Genomic DNA, 13,837 nt, shown 5'->3' with positions numbered 1-13,837 from the left:
ATATCAAGAATTTGAAAATACCCAAATCTTTTAATCCAGTAATTATCTACAAGGTTAACTGAACCAAGATAGTAACCAGAGGGGTCTTTAAAACAAAACAAAATAAAACCGGAAAGCTTGAATTTTAAGCAGCAAAAAGATGTTACACAATAAATTATTAGAGGATCATTCAAATAACCCTATTCCTATCTGAAACAGCAAGGATGAACAAAAATACCCCAGGAAAAGGACGGAAAGAAAATTTAAGAGAGGCTGTCTTTGATAAGACTCAACTTTTTCTTTTTCTGCTTTTTCACATCTTTTAAAGATGCCTATAATGAACATGGGCTTTTGTGTAGAATTAAAAAAAAAAACAAAAACAAAAACTCCGGAAATAGATCCATACAAATATGCAAAACCAAGTTAATGGTGGAAGAACCAGTGCTGGAGCAATTAGACATCTGTAAGAAAAAAAACCCAAAACACAGAGACTGAGCATCTTTTTTTTTTGTTTGTTTTTTAAAGCAGGCTCCACGCCCAGCATGGAGCCCAACACGGGGCTTGAACTCACAAACCTGAGATCAAGACCTGAGCTGAGATCAAGAGTCAGACCCTGGGCAGAAGACATGAACAGGTATTTCTGCAAAGAAGACATCCAAATGACCAAAAGACCCATGAAAAAGTGCTTCACATCCTCAGCATCAGGGAAATAGAAATCAAAACCTCAATGAGATACCACCTCACACCAGTCAGAGTGGCTAAAATTAACAAGTCAGGAAACAACAGATGTTGGTGGGGATGCGGAGAAAGGGGAACCCTCCTACACTGTTGGTGGGAATGCAAGCTGGTGCAGCCACTCTGGAAAACAGTATGGAGGTTCCTCTAACAGTTGAAAATAGAGCTACCATATGACCCAGCAACTGCACTACTGGGTATTTACCCCAAAGATACAAATGTAGTGATCCGAAGGGGTACGTGCACCCCAATGTTTATAGCAGCAATGTCCACAGTAGCCAAACTATGGAAAGAGCCTAGCTGTCCATCAACAGATGAATGGATAAAGAAGATGTGGTATATATATATACAATGGAGTATTATGCAGCCATCAAAAAATGAAATCTTGCCACAATGTGGATGGAACTAGAGGGTATTATGCTAAGTGAAATAAATTAATCAGAGAAAGACAAGTATCATATCATCTCAGTGATATCAGGAATTTGAGAAACAAGACAAAGGATCATAGGGGAAGGGAGGGAAAAATGAAACAAGACGAAACCAGAGAAGGAGACAAACCGTAAGAGACTCTTAATCTCAGGAAACAAACTGAGGGTTGCTGGAGGGGAGGGGAGTGGGAGGGATGGGGTGGCTGGGTGACACTGGGGAGGGTATGTGCTATGGTGAGTGCTGTGAATTGTGTAAGACTGATGAATCACAGACCTGTACCCCTGAAACAAATAATACACTATATACTTTATATGTTAAAAAAAAAAAAAAAGTCAGACCCTCACCTGACTGAGCCACCCAACAGGTGCCCAGAGACAGAGAATCTTGACCTAAACCACTCTGTACAAAAATTATCTCACTATATTGTTCACCCAAAACTAATTAACTAACTGGAATTTAAATAAAAACTTTCTAAAAATCACATATGCTCTTAAAAGCAGAGAATTTTCTCTGGTTCAAAGTAGGAGATAAGAGGCAGAAGGAAAGGTCAGAAAGAACAGAAGCAGGATGAAAATTCAACCAACCACACTGGATGGAAGAAGAAAGTGGCAACAAGTCAGAGTATGCAGGTGGCTTCTACAGGGGGAGAATCACCCTCAGCCGACAACCAAGAAAAAGAACCTCAGTCTGACAACCACATGAAACTGAAATCTGCCAACAACCTGAATGTGTTTAGAAGCAGATACATCCACCCCTAGAGCCTTCAAAAACAAACAAAAATGCAGCCCTGCAGACACCTTAATGTCAGCCTGGTAAAACTCCGAGCTAGAACCTACCTGAGATATGCTGTACCTGGACTTCTAGCCTATTTAATTTGAAAAAAAAAAAAAAATTAACTCACAATGGATTATAGACTTAAATATAAAATGTGAAACTATAAAATCTTTAGGAAAAACACAGAGAATTTTTAGCATCCAGGGCTAGGCAAAGGGTTCTGGAACTACATACCAAAAAGCACAATATATAAAATGAGAATATGGTATTGGCATAAAAACAGACACATAGATCAATGGAACAGAACAGAAAGCCCAGAAATAAACCCACACACATATATGGTCAATTAATTTACCACACAGGAGCCAAGGATATCCAAAGAGAAAAGGACAGTCTCTTCAATAAGTGGTGAGGTGACAGGGTGGTGCAGTCGGTCGGGCATCCGACTCTTGCTTTTGGCTCGGCTCATGATCTCAGGGTCATGGGACTGGGCCCTGCGTTGTGCCCCACGCTCAGCGGAGTCTGCTTGGGATTCTCTCTCTCCCTCTGCCCCTCCTGCTCGTGCTCTCTCTTTCTAAAGTAAATAAGTAAATTTTAAAAATGAAATGGTGTTGGGAAAACTGGACAGCAACATGCAAAACAATGAAACTGTCCTACTGTATTACACCATCCATGAAAATTAACTCAAAATGGATTAAAGATTTGAACATAAGACCTGAAACCATAAAACTCCTTAACGAAAATATAGGCAAGTAAGTTTGGACTCTGGTCTTGGTGATGATTTTTTGGATTTGATAATCAAAAGCAAAGGCAATAAAAGCAAAAATAAACAGGTGGGACCACATCAAACCAAAAAGCTTCTGCACAGCAAAGGAAACCATCAACAAAATGAAAAGGTGACCTACTGAACAGGAGAAAATATTTGCAAATCGTGTATCTGCTAGGGGGTTAATATCCAAAATATATAAAGAACTCATACAACTCAACAGCAAAAGAACCAAGCAATCCAATTAAAAAATGGGTAAAGGATCTGAACAGACGTTTTTCCAGATATAACAGATGCCTAAAAGGTATCTGAAACAGCATTCAACATGACTAATCATCAGGGAAATGCAAATCAAAACTATAATGAGCTATCACCTCACACCTGTAAGAAGGGCTGTTATCAATAAAACAAGAAGTAACAAGTTTGGTGAGGATGTGGAGAAAAGGGAACCCTCGTGCACTGCTGATGGGATTATAACTGGTGCGGTCACTATGGAAAACACTATGGAGGTTCCTCAAAAAACTACAAATAGAACTACCATATGATTCTGCAATTTCACTCCTGAGTATTTACCCAGAGAAAATGAAAACCTGAACTCAAAAAAATATATGCACCCCAATGTTTACTGCAGCATTATTTAAAATAGCCAAGATATGGAAACAACCTACTTGTACACAAACAGATGAATGGATAAAGAGAATGTGGTATACATATACAATGGAATATTATTCAGCCATAAGAAAGGGGAAATCTTGGCATTTGTGACAACACAAATAGATTGAGGGCATTTTGCTAAATGAAGTAAGTCAGAGAAAGACAAATACTGTATGATCTCACTTATGTGTGAAATCTAAACAACAAAAAATCCACAAACAAAAAACCCCAATCTCATAGATACAGAGAACAGACTGGTAGTTACAAGAAGTGGGGAAAGGTGAAACAGGTGAAGGGAGTCCAAAGATACAAAATTCTCATTACAAAATAAGTAAGTCATAAGAATGTAATATACAGTATGGTGACTACAGTTAATAATACTGCATTGCATGCTTGAAAGTTCCCAAGGGAGTAAGTCTTAAAAGTTCTCATCACAAGAAAACCATTTTTCTAACAATGAAAGGTGAGAGACATTAAACAGACTTATTGTACTGATAACTCACAATATATACAAATAATGAATCATATTATACACCTGAAGCAAATGTGTTACATGTCAATTATACTTCAAAAAAAAGAAAGAAAGAAAAGAAAAATGATAAGTTGGACCTCATCAAATTAAAAAACTTTTGGTCTGTAAAAAATCCTGTTAAAAGGATGAAAAGACAAGCTACAGATTGGGAGAAATATTTGCAAACTACATATTTAGGAAAGGACTAGTATTTAGAATATAGGAAGAACTCCCCAAACTGAACAGTTTAAAAAGAATTCAAGTAGAAAGTCAGCTGAAGACAAGAACAGACATTTCACCAAAGAGGTAATACTGATGGCAAATTAGCACACAAAAAGATATTTAAAATCATTAGCCACTAGAGAAAGGCAAATTAAAACCACCATGAGATATCTCAAAACATCTATCAGCATGGCTAAAATAAAAAAATAATGACAATAATACCCAATGCTAGTAAGAATACAGAGAACTGATCACTTATACATTGCTGGTAGGATGAAAATGGTAGAGCCACTCTGGGAACTGGTTTGTTTTTTGACAAATGTAAACATGCAGCTACTGTAATTAACCAGCAACTGCACTCCTGGGTATTTATCCCAGAGAAATGAAGACTTGTGTTCACACAAAAATTTATACATGAATATTCCGGATGTCCTTTAACCTTACAGTGGTTAAACAAACTGTGATACACCCACAGCATGGAGTACTACTCAGTAATGAAAAGGAACTACCGTGATCCACAGGACATGAATGAATCTTGAGAGAATTATGCTAAGTGAAAAGAACCAATTCCAAAAGGTTGCATATTGTATGATTCTATTTTTATAACCTTCTCAAAATGACAAAACCAGAGATGGAGGGCATATTAGTATTGTCAGGAAACAAGGATGTGGGGCAGGGGAAGAGAAAGGGAGGTGATTATGGTTCTAAAAGGGCCAGAGGAGGGATCCCTGTGGATAGAACTCTTCTTCTTCTTCTTTTTTTTAAATATTTTATTTATTTATTTGAGAGAGAGTGAGAGCGAGCATGAAAGGGGAGAGAGTCAGAGGGAGAAGCAGTCTCCCCACTGAGCGGAGAGCCCGATGCAGAACTCGATCCTGGGACTCCAGGATCATGACTTGAGCCTAAGGCAGTTGCTTAACTGAGCCACCCAGGCGTCCCTGGATAGAACTATTCTGTATCATGACTGGGATGGAAGACACTTACCCATGTGACAGAACTCTGAACACACACACAAATTATACATGAGTAGAGGGGCGCCTGGGTGGTTAAGTCAGTTAAGTGGCCGCCTTCAGCTCAGGGTCCTGGGATAGAGCCCCACATCAGGTTGGGCTCCCTGCTCAGTGGGGAGTCTGCTTCTCCCTCTCCCTCTGTTTGCCATTCCCCCTGCTTGTGCGCACACGTTCTCTCAAATAAATAAATCTTTAAAAAAAATATATATATATACATACATGAGTACACGTAAAACTGGAAAATCTGAGTAAGACTGGTGGAATGTATCAATGTGAACATCCGGGTTATGATACTGTACTGTAGTTTTATAAGATGCTACCACTATGGGCAAAGGGTAAACAGGATCTCTCTCCATTATTTCTCACAACTGCATGTGAACCTGTGGTTATCACAAAATAAAACTTTCATTAAAAAACTATTTTTAATATTTAAAAATATACACATATATATAACAACAAGCATAGTTTATTAAAACATTCCACCTGATTCATCCAGGTAGTAAAACTGTATCCACCAAGAATAAGAGCCAGTAGAAAAAAGGATCATGGTGATGCTATAGTAAAAATAAGCATATAATTAAGATAAGACAAAAAAATCATTCAAACAATCCCAAACCAATCACATGAGAATAGTATATTTTGAAGCAGTTGGTATGGACTGCAGATAGGATGAAAACTGCAAATGGGAGGAATAGGCCCTCCATCTGTTGTAGCAGGAGGGGAAAAAAAAAGAAATGGTGTTTTAGCATTGATAAGATGTAGTAGTACGTATTTCACAGCTCAAATAGCCTGAACTTGAAGCTAAATTTTCAAAAGTTTGGTAAGTTAGGCAGGATATAAAGGGTGGAGTCACAGCACTCATACACATGGTCAACTGGTGGTTTGGTGCACCTGGTCATTTAAAAAAGGATGCAGAAGACTTGTGGCTACGCCATGCAGAGGAAATAAGTTCTTTCTTATTCTAGCTACAGTTTTCTTCTACTATTTTGAATTGCTGTGCTACTCACCTCTCCAGCTACACACTCCCCTCACTGGCAGTTAGTCCTCTTTTTGGCACCATAATGATGGTTAAAGGAAAACTCTTACAGTCAGTATCTAATCATCTAGCGCCAAGTACGGTACTAATGACTTTAAACCAGCCGTTCTCTGATGGTCATGACTGTATTTGCACTGTCTAAAATGCAAGCCACTATCTATAATCGGCTTCTGAGCACCTGTGGCTAGCGTGACTGAGGACTTTTAAATCTTAAGTAAAATTCAAATTTAAACAGCTACTTGTAGCTACTGTACTAGACAGCGCATGTTAAACCTTTAATCAAACATGATTTGAGAATATGCATCTGTTTTTCCCTTGCTGAATATCCCACTTCACCCTTGTTTCTGTCAGCATTTTTCATCTGAAATGAAATTAACTATGTCTTGCATGGTTCTGGAGTGCCAACTACTCTTAGTCCTGACCACTTCCATCGCTACTATCCTAGCTCAATCCACTAATACATGTGTCAAAACTACCACTGTGCCTCCTAAGCGGTCAGCCTGCTTCCGCACTCAACACCCTGAAGTCCTTATGGCAACCAGTGAAGGGCCGGCCCCTTTGATGGATTTCCACTGCTGGGTCATGGTCATGGTCTACAAGGCCTTCAGTGACCCTGCCCTAGCTCCTTCTGGGTTGCATCTCAAACCCGTTAGTCCACCTTCACGCAGGCAGCCTGTGCACTGTTGGTCCCTCTGCCTAGAATGCTCTTCCCCCCCGCATAGGTGCATGACAGTCTCCTTTTCAGCCATAGAGCAAATGCCAAGTCCTCAGAGAGGCCCTGCCTAATCGATTTCAGAGGCTGTACTCCCTCCGTCGCTGCCTTCAGTTCTCTCACCCCCAGCCCATCATTGTGCTTATCGTTACATTTATCTGTAGACACTCACGCATTGCCTATCTCCTTATATATATACGTGAGCTCCATGAGCACAGGGACTTCAACTGCAGCACTGCCCTATCCCCAGAGCCTGGAACAGTGCCTGGCACACACTGGGTACTTAATAAAATTGTTGAACAAATGAAAAAAATCCCCAATTGCTTTCTCAAAATCTTCCTTTTGGTTATTTTACCTCTATAATCTCTAACCATTTTTCCCCACTGGATATTTTCCTGTCAATGCTATGTCTTTTCCCTATGCTCTGGAGACCATCCTCACCTTCCTTCTCTGACATTCACCCTATCAATTATATGCCACTCTACTGCTCTCCCCAACCTAACCTTCCCCCTCCCCCCCTTTTTTGTTGGGGCCTTCCTCCGCATAAACATGTATGTAAAGTCCTACTTCAAACTCATATCTACAAAACACAAACTAAAACACACCGGCTCTCCCCAGTTCCTAGGTTCCTCTCTAGTAACTACCTTACTCATCTTTTCAGCTCCATAGCAAAATCCCAAAAGAACTCCAAGTTCATCACAGTTCCTTGATTCTTCCACGGCAATGCTTCCTGCTGACTACCAGGTCTCACACTTACCTCTCTCTCCACAGCATTTAATCCTCCTAACAGACAACTGGACATGGCCTCCTCCTCCGTTAGCCTCCATGGCACCATTCTCTCCTGGTTTTACTCTGGATTATATTAATGATTCTTTTTCAGACTCCCTTTTCTCTCTCCTTAAATGCCACTATTCCAGAGTTTCTACCTGTTCCTTGTTTTTCCTCATTCTATGAACTCTCCAGGATGCCCACAACCTCTGCTACCATCTGTACACTATTAACTCTCAAACCCTCGTTTCCAGCCTGGCCCCCTCTCTCTAGTTCTGTGCATATGTATCCAACCACTCATTGAACATTTCCACTTGGTTTTCCCCACAACGCATTTCAAGCTCAAATGTTCCAGAACACCTGCCCCCAAATATGCCCCTCTTCTTGTAATCCCAGAACCAGTTCCTCCCCATGCAACCCAGGGATCTGGGAGAAAAGCCAGACTCCTCCTGCGCTCTCCTTCTAAGTGCAGAGCCAGGCCTGACCGTTCTTCCTCTTCAATCTGTCTCTGATCAATCCTCTCTTCTTCTTTAACAGGTACTACACTACTTTGGCCCTCACCATCTCCCATCACACAGAACCCTGCCTTCCCAACTGGTCTCCCTATTTCCAGGCCTGCTACCAATCAAGTTGTCCCCTGCACACAAATGATAGTCTCCTTCTACAATAAAAACCCGGGCAGATTTCTTTCTGATTCTCCATCTACAGAGCAATCATCTCTGTGTGGCACACACCTCTCCATGGCCTAACTAGGCCGGTCCTCCCACCTTACACACTCAGTCCCAGTCCTACCAAACTAGGGACAACCCAGACAACTCAGACCTCAGGCCTTCGTTTACGGTGCACTCTCTACCTGGAATATACTACCTGACTATCTTCCAGTGAGACTCCAGCTTCTCTAAGCATCAGCATAGTCATGGTCTTCCTGCTGCAAAGCCCCCCCACCCCCACCCCAGGGGGCCTAGCCTATGCGCCCTCGAAATTTCCACTGCCGCTGGTGCACACTTCCAAAGATCACACAGTATCCCCATTCGGCCACTTTACATGTCTTCTCGCATCAGAATACAAGCCCTGGGAAATCAAGGGTGATATATTGCTTTTATGATTCCCTAAGACTTAGCAAAAATGAATGGCATATTTAGGATAAGGAGTAAACTTGAGTTCTATGCATACTGCATTACTTGCAATTTCTCCCAACCCTCTCCAAGGTTTATTACACTTCTAGACTGAGGTATATATTCTTTGTCTTTACGTGAAACGCATCCCATTTTCTTGTCCAAAAAGGCCTAATTTCATAGTGAAAGAAAGCACAAACTTACAAGCAAATAAACCTGGATTCAAAACTAACTTCAAAACTAATTAAAATCACAACTTTAATATACTTTCGTTTCTTACACTGAGAAACTGGAGTAATATTGAAGAGTTGTTTTGAAGATTAAATAAGATCACACCAAATACCAGGTGGACAATTAGTGTCAGTACCTTTCACATTATCTAAGCTCACATCATCTCTGTGAAACATTTCCTTTCTGCCCTCCTGCACTCAACTCTACTTCTATTATAGCACTATTGTACTATCTTATAATTTTGATTTTTAATTATCTGCATTCCTCCATTAGATTATAAGCATCTGGTTACGGGGAGTCTTGCCTTGTTCGGTGGGAAAATTATTTGTTATTTGAATATTCTTCATCCAAATTTCCTAGGTTAGAAGGTTAAAAAGGTTGAATGAGAAAGGGCACCTATGACCCAGCCACAATAAAATTATAACTCAACATCTCTCCCTGTTTAACACCAGCAACATGCCCTTAATATGTGTCAGTCTGATTCATTGAGGAACACCTGCCCCAATTCAAATATGATGCAAACGGAGTACAGAATGAAAGTGCAGTTATTACAAAAGAAAAAAGGTATCAGTGAGTGGATGAAAATTATGTTGCGGAATGTCCAGATTACATGCAAGGTCTTGACAAATGAAAAGTTAGTGGAATAAAACGAGTTAACTGACCAACAAGGATGAAGACAGCACTTCAAAAGAAATTGCCTTTGATATTCAAAGGGACAATACTTTTTCCAAGAACATTTACCAAAAAGACCCTTTCTGAATGGGACTACAAAAAATAAACAAACAAACAAACAAACAAACAATGTTAAGTGGAGATTATTTTATCTTTATTATATCTTACTAAACGCAAGCCTGTTGGGAAAGATACAAAAATCGACATATGACCTATTCTTGATTCTAAGTCACAGTTGCAATGATGTTTTGAGATATATAAAACGTTCACTTTGATACAATCTTTTGGGTCCATTTTCAAGGTAAAAGTCCCAGGAAAGCTCCTCCCTCCCCCAAGTTTTTTTTTTTTTTGGTGAATTTTTGAGCTCTATTTAAATGGATCTACTTTCAGCGGTCTTTCTTCAGGATCAATTACCCTCGTTTGCGCAGGTCTTCCATTATCCTTGAGCTTGCCCCAGGCACTCAATAAATGTCTCATCAACTACTGCAAGACCAAGACAAGGACTCAACACAGATATTTTATGCCGATCTTTCCCCAAAACTGACCTAGTGGACTGGGAGTCCTCGAGGTTAAGACACATCCTAAACCCCTCTGAAACCTCAGATCCATTCTAGGGATGGGAAGCACCATTTCAGAGATTTGTCTTCTCAAATGAATTCCATAGAGATCCAACAATTATGTCTAAAAGTTTAGAAGTCTGATTTATGTACAAAACACTGTACTCGCTGCGGTAGGGGTGGGAAGGTGGAGCACAAAGGAGCTTAAAACTACTCCCTGATTTTGTATCCATTTTGGGAGCACATGAATGCACAGCTCAATGAATTCACGGATCCCTCAAATTCTAAGACTGTCCTCATAGTTCTATACACCTGACAGCTAAAAGAGAAGGGCTTTGCCATACCAGCTTGAGAGACGGAGAACTAAGACCACCTTATCTTCAACTGGCTCAGGGCAGTGCTTTGCAAACCTTATGTTCTTTTCTCTTACAGTGATTGGAGCGTCTGGGCCTCTCGTTCAAAGCCATGCCCAGTTCGGTTCAAAAGAGGAAAAAAAACCACCTCAAACAAAGTGAAGATTTCCACATAGCCGGTGGGCTCTGGAGACCCCGGAAGCTGGAGGAAAGAGCCCGACCCTCCCGCCTGCAGGTTGGGCACGAGCGCCGCCCTCCTCCGCCCCGCACTAGGGGCGCGGCCGCTTCCTCCCTCCTCCTCGGCCCCCACTCCCAAACCCGCGCCGCCCCTAGGCTCCGGCTCTCCAGGGGGCGGGAGAACAGTGATACCTGGAGGTTGGACGAGGTGGATGTCATGGCGGAGATCCGAGGCGATTCTCTGGGGAGGAACGAGGGCAGAGGAAGCCAACAGCGGCAACGTCGAATCGCGCCGGGTGTTGCCCCCAAACGTGTGCAGGCCGGTGGCTCTCGGACCCGAGCAGCAGGTTCCTCTCTGGAACTTCCAAAAACGAACGGCGCTCCAAGAGCCGCCCGACCCTTCTCACAAAACTTCCGCAATCCTAAGCCCCCTCCGGGCTCTCGCCCCGCCTCTGGCCCCAGCACTTCCGCTTTTGTCATCAGCACGCGCGCTACCCAGGCTCCAGCCGCCGGGTCTCGCTTTTGCCCTGGGATCTCGCGAGGCCTGCAGCGACATCTTTGAAGCGCTCCCTGGGTTTGTGGCGGTGAAGCTGAGCACAAGCGCACTGCGGCTCCGGCCTAGGGGCAGAGAGGACACCCGGGGTCGAGATCTGTTCCCTTCTTTTTCCAAATGTCTTATACTTGAGGTGAATTATTGGTTCTGACCCCTTCCACTCCACGCCATGGAGCGTGCTCTGTAGCTCGATGGCTTTTGAGTGAAAAAAGTCATCCCATTTCCAAGACCCATCAGCTGGGGACTTGGGCCCGTGCCTGCGCCAGATGGGGGGTAATTATAGTGCCTACCTCAGGATTGTGAAGAATGCTAGTGACGTGCCATAGCATAGTGTTAGGTGAACAGTAAGATCTCAGTAGGCTTCGGGGCTCATTACTCAACACTTTACACTCCATTCAGCAAGCACTTTTCGAACGATTGTCATGGCTCTGTGAGGCCCTGAGCATGTTAATCAAAGGTACGTATAGCAGCTGCCCTCGAGGAGCTCACGTTTTTGCTGAGAAGCAGGCTCCTGAACACAAGTCTTGCGAAACTGGTAGACCAGATATCTTTTAATACCGTTTCTAAAGAAGGTTAATGACTTGAGAGGTTAAGTGTTTTATGTGAGATCACGTGTCAGGGATTAGTCGCAGAACTAAAATAAGACCTTTCCTCAGCTGTTTCTATTGTTTGCTGCCAAAATCCTCCCCTTCTAACTTTCATGGTTAAACTTCCTAAAGGAAAGTGAAATAGATATTTAATCATTCCTTTCATTTTATTTTGCACTCAGTCCCTAATTCTTTCCAATCATCTGGTGTCTCCTAAATGGTTAACATACCTCCCGCCCCCTTCTTACTAGGTATTGTCAACTACTCAGTTCTAATAGTATTATACTGATACAAATTTCTTAGCTTTGATAAATAGACAAGATAAGATGTTAACAGCAGGGAAAATCGGGTAAAGAGTATGTGGGAATTCTCTATATCTTTGCAACTCTTGTATCTATTATTTTAAAATGAAAGGTGTTTTTTTTTTTTTTAATCCTGCTCTTTGGGAGCTTACATTCTAGTGGGATAGAAACTTGTTACCTTTTACATGTTTAAAAATGTAAATCTAAAAATGTTACATGTGTGAAGATTTATAAAGTACTTCCACATATCTTATTTCCTTATTCTGTGACGTCGATCTTAAGTATCCCACATGAGGAAAGCTAAGCCTCAGAGACATAGATGTTCCCCAATCCATGCAGCTTTTAAGTGGCAAAGTTGGCGTTTGATCCCAGGTCACCTGACTCCAGGTTGAATATTAGAAGATAAACAGTGACAAATGGTAGAACTGAGGCAGATTGCACCACAAGGCCACGGAGGAGAGACCCCTTAATTTGGAATGAGTGGCTAGGAATTTCATGGGGAAAGTGTCTGTTAAACTAAATCTTAAAATCTTAAACTGATTTTGACAGAATCTAGGCCATTTCAGCCAGAAGACAAAGCATGAATAAAGGCACAGGAGAGTAAATATCTGGCATGTGTGAGGGATGGCTAGAATGTAGGAAGCAGGAGGAGCTCTGGGGGAAGGAGTGGCAGGAGCAGAAGCTAAAAATGCGCCAATGGGCACTGCTAGGTCCTCAAAGCTTTGGATGATAAGGAGTTTGGACTTTCTTCTATGGGGATTAAGTATTCATTGAAAGTTTCGCCCCTCCCTTTATCCTGCCCTTCTTCCTCTCCCTCCTAACTTTCTTCCTTTTAAAAGAAAGTAGATTAAGTAGGGTCCTGATTTAATCCAATATTGGTTTTATGAAAATGGATCTCACAGTTGTTTGTAGAATGCACCAGGAAGAGAGAGGAGGTGGGAAGATCAAGTAGGAGGCTATGGCAACAGTGTTAGGTTTTAGAAAACACAGTGTACTGAGCCAGATAGCATATGTCCCATTCCAGAAGCCCATCACCTATTTGGGCTTTGATTAATACATCCTCGCTCCCACGATTGCTTTCACCAGTTCAACGTGGTTGAAATCATACCTGTTCTTCAAGTGCTAGTTCCAATGTTAGTTCCTCAAGATAGCTTCAAAACATTTCTGAACTCTTATAGCACTTTTGACCTTGAATTGTCCTTACATAATGCACGTTAAGTCCCTAATACAGTGCCTGGAGCACTGCAGAGACTCAAAAATTGTTAGCCTCATTCACACAGTGTCCATCCTTTCTAGACTGTAAAATCACCAAGGCCAAAGACTTCACCATATTCCTTTTTGTAACCCGCTGTGCCCTTTCTCCCCACATATACCTACAGAGTATGTGCTTAAATAGCCAAGGTTTGTTGAAGAGAATGAAGTCACCTTGCTCATGATCAAGGGTTTTGGAGATTAAGAAATTTAGTTGGCTGTTAAGTGACATTTGTGGTTTCAGGCTCAGCGAGTCTCTTGTCCAGCCCATTCAGGACCAAGTCCATTTCATTCAAACCATCTTAAAGGAAATGCCTAATCTGAAAGTCCTCACAGCATGCCCTGCACAGCCACTCAAGTCCACCCAGAAGCCTGGTCCCAGCTTGTTGAGTCACCAGCTCCCTCCCTGACCTGCAGTATAATTATAAAGAAGGCAAAGCACC

The 13,837-nt window shown here is 41.8% G+C and overlaps 1 protein-coding gene across 2 annotated transcripts in view; it reads right to left on the bottom strand.

Annotated features, from left to right (window-relative positions):
* VPS4B (vacuolar protein sorting 4 homolog B) overlaps nucleotides 1-11,159 on the bottom strand; it is a 32,040-nt gene extending 20,881 nt beyond the window's left edge. Inside the window, exons 1-2 of one of the 2 annotated variants that reach the window (XM_025886335.2) lie at nucleotides 10,894-11,159; nucleotides 2,273-2,491 (exon numbers count right to left, since the gene is read on the bottom strand). In XM_025886335.2, coding sequence (XP_025742120.1) covers nucleotides 2,273-2,491; nucleotides 10,894-10,920 — 246 coding nt within the window. In that variant the 5' untranslated portion in view covers nucleotides 10,921-11,159. The remainder of the gene's footprint in view (nucleotides 1-2,272; nucleotides 2,492-10,893) is intronic. The other variant, XM_025886336.2, reaches the window with a different exon arrangement.
* Between the last annotated feature and the right edge of the window lie 2,678 nt (nucleotides 11,160-13,837).

Source organism: Callorhinus ursinus, unplaced genomic scaffold (assembly GCF_003265705.2).
Source record: "Callorhinus ursinus isolate GAN/ISIS: 27379988/994484 unplaced genomic scaffold, GSC_fseal_2.0 scaffold11, whole genome shotgun sequence".
NCBI lineage: Eukaryota > Metazoa > Chordata > Mammalia > Carnivora > Otariidae > Callorhinus > Callorhinus ursinus.
The sequence above is the reverse complement of the archived record's forward strand: the minus strand, read 5'-3'. Positions and strand labels throughout refer to the sequence as shown.